General features: G+C 48.6%; 2 protein-coding genes across 7 annotated transcripts in view; both read right to left on the bottom strand.

Moving 5' to 3' along the window:
• The window catches only part of LOC126579641 (transmembrane protein 47), a 5,401-nt gene extending 3,383 nt beyond the window's left edge, over positions 1-2,018 (bottom strand). Inside the window, exons 1-2 of one of the 4 annotated variants that reach the window (XM_050243129.1) lie at positions 1,511-2,018; positions 933-1,352 (exon numbers count right to left, since the gene is read on the bottom strand). In XM_050243129.1, the coding sequence (XP_050099086.1) occupies positions 933-1,072 (140 nt within the window). In that variant the 5' untranslated portion in view covers positions 1,073-1,352; positions 1,511-2,018. Of the gene's footprint in view, positions 1-932; positions 1,353-1,510 lie in introns of those variants that run through there. The other 3 variants (XM_050243130.1, XM_050243132.1, XM_050243131.1) reach the window with 3 other exon arrangements.
• Positions 2,019-2,469: 451 nt separating this feature from the next.
• The window catches only part of LOC126579637 (uncharacterized), a 7,687-nt gene continuing 7,656 nt past the window's right edge, over positions 2,470-2,500 (bottom strand). For all 3 annotated transcript variants that reach the window (XM_050243125.1, XM_050243123.1, XM_050243124.1), the window contains one exon: positions 2,470-2,500. This exon is cut by the window's right edge and continues 5,199 nt beyond it. The gene's annotated coding sequence lies outside the window, so the exon portion shown is untranslated.

Genomic DNA, 2,500 nt, shown 5'->3' with positions numbered 1-2,500 from the left:
GAACTCAAGAATATGGAAACAAGCTCCTTCCTGCCTTAATGGCATGGTTGGAATGGGCGTAATGCATACAGGTAAACAGGCATCATAAGCATTCAGCAGATGCAGTTTGGTAAGTTGGCGACCCACCCTCATTCCAGTGCTCGCTGTACTAACACCCACTGGGGGACGGGGATGGGGCGTGCGTCATTAGTAGCCGTTCGTTTGCTAACATCTTTGATATCTCTCCTTCTCGAAAAGGGCTGCTACCGCGGAACCTGTCGGATGTGCAGCGGTGTTCCACTTTTGCAAGGAGCGGTTGTCTTTGTATGTGTGCGCGTGTGTATGCTTTGTGCGTAATGCTCGCCCACGAATGGTCTCTGTGTTCTATTTATACAGAAATGTATACATACAGCAACTTATGCTATTGCAACATAAACATCCAAGTCTTGATGTATAAAGATAGATATATGTATTTATATACATATATATATGTATATATCAGGGGTTAATCGGGGGGTCGTTAGCACTGATGGAGATCAAAAACTTGTTCTATTTATAATGCTGTGTGCGATGCTGATCGCGTTCCGAACGCGGTTCGCAGACATGCAAGGGCGAAAACTTCAAACAAAAGAAAAACAACCGTGCACTGCCGTCTGCCGTTGTGTTGTTATGCTATTAACCACCCAAACTACAAAGGGAGCTGTTGAGTATGCTCTCTATTTCCCTGCGTTTTCTTTGTCTGCAGTAGTGCAGTCGGTTACGGAGGAGGAGATCAAGGGAGAACAAACGTGTCCCCTCTTCCTCCAGCAGTAGGCTTTTGTTTTCTGCTTCTTGGGGGGGGGGAAGGGTGGGGGCGGGGTGAAACACACGAAAGCACTGACAAACACACATACACACACACTCACGGGCAAAATCAACAACACACGGGAGGGGGGCGAGGAAGCACCCATTACCTTTCCTTGAAATAGTCCAACGTAACCGATTCCGTATCGAATTCACTATAGTCTGGCAGGGAGTCGCCATCGATTGATTGTACACTGGTCAGCCCCCCGAACTCTTTTTGATAGTAGCTGGTGTCGTAGTTCCGCGCCATGCTTGCCTGTCTGCCCCTGGTGCGGGGGGTCGTGGGAAAGGCAACGGGCTGTCCAAAGAGCTGTTCCCAAAATCCAAAAGGGAAACGTTCTGCGCTAATTCTGAGGTCGCTAGTTCGGCCAAGGACAAGACACTACGCGGGACAGTCACGCAGTCCAGAGCAAAGAAAGATCGTCTTAAGGTCGCCGTACAACCGATATGTCTTCTGCGACGATGGACAATCACTCTTCCTTCTGTTGGCTTTCCCTTTGAATGCACGGGACAGTGTGATCCTAACCAGCCTATAAATAACCGGGGAACGGCGGATAGGGGGAAGGCGGCGGCGCGATAGATGGCCGGTCGGTGAAATGGGTTTGTCGAATAGTATACGTCGGCAAAGGAAATATGCTACGGCGAGATAGAAATAGCCCCCGGGATATGAACCAAATAAGATACGTACGGATCCACCACAAACCGACTTCTATCGCTCGCTCTCTTCGTGAGCAGGCGAGTGATGATGATGCTGGTGCTGATGCTGTTGGTCGTTATTCGTTCGCAAACCTTTTATGGACGCAACATCATCGCGATGGTGTTCTTTCAAGGATCTACGCCTGGGCGCGGGTCGACGACAACGGTGACGATGATACGAGGGGGCAGAGGCGGAAAAAAGTATCGAGTTGACCGCGATGCAATTATTGCTGGGCGCCTTCGACCTAAACTGGTCCCAATGCGTGCCTCCTTCGGTGGTGCTCCTTGGTAACAAAAACACTCGGCAACAATCCACTCCTGTTTAACTAACTGTGCGTGCGTACGTGCGTGCTTGTGTGTATATATATATGTACGTATATATATAGTTTAATATGCCACCACTCCCGTACTATGTGGAGCCTCCTGCCGCGACTACAAAAGGCCAACAACAAGTTTGCTTTCCTCTTTATTACACAGCCAGCATTCGCGTCCTTTACTATCTCCGCACCATCACTTCATTAACAGTCTGATGAAGGGAAAAGACTTTTGCGTGTGTTGCGTGACATGGGTAAAAATTGCCCCTGTAGCATAAATCGCATGCAGCACAAAGCATAAATCGCATGCAGCATAAATCGCTGTAGCATAAATCGCATGCAGCAAGCGAATCGATTCGAATTCGAACGTGTACGCGCAGCCGTTGTCGACCATTTGTGGCTAGCAGGAGAGAAAAAGGATTCAAAATGTTTTTTTTTTCTCATTACCGTTTCCCATTGTAGTAGCTGCACAGTGAAACAGAATGGATGAGAGTGCTTAGCGCGTTGGTATCGGAGCACGAGCTACGTTCGCTTATGCGTCTAGTTGGTGAAACGCTTTCGGTTGAATGCTGTAGTTATAAGAAGTCCGACGAGATTGTACATAGGGCACCCGCGGGATGATGCCCTCGGACGCACGCTGCTTTATTTGTTTTGCTAAGAAAGTATAG

This window comes from Anopheles aquasalis, chromosome Y (assembly GCF_943734665.1).
Source record: "Anopheles aquasalis chromosome Y, idAnoAquaMG_Q_19, whole genome shotgun sequence".
Taxonomy (NCBI): domain Eukaryota; kingdom Metazoa; phylum Arthropoda; class Insecta; order Diptera; family Culicidae; genus Anopheles; species Anopheles aquasalis.
Note: the sequence above shows the minus strand (reverse complement) of the source record. Positions and strands in the feature narration are given on the sequence as shown.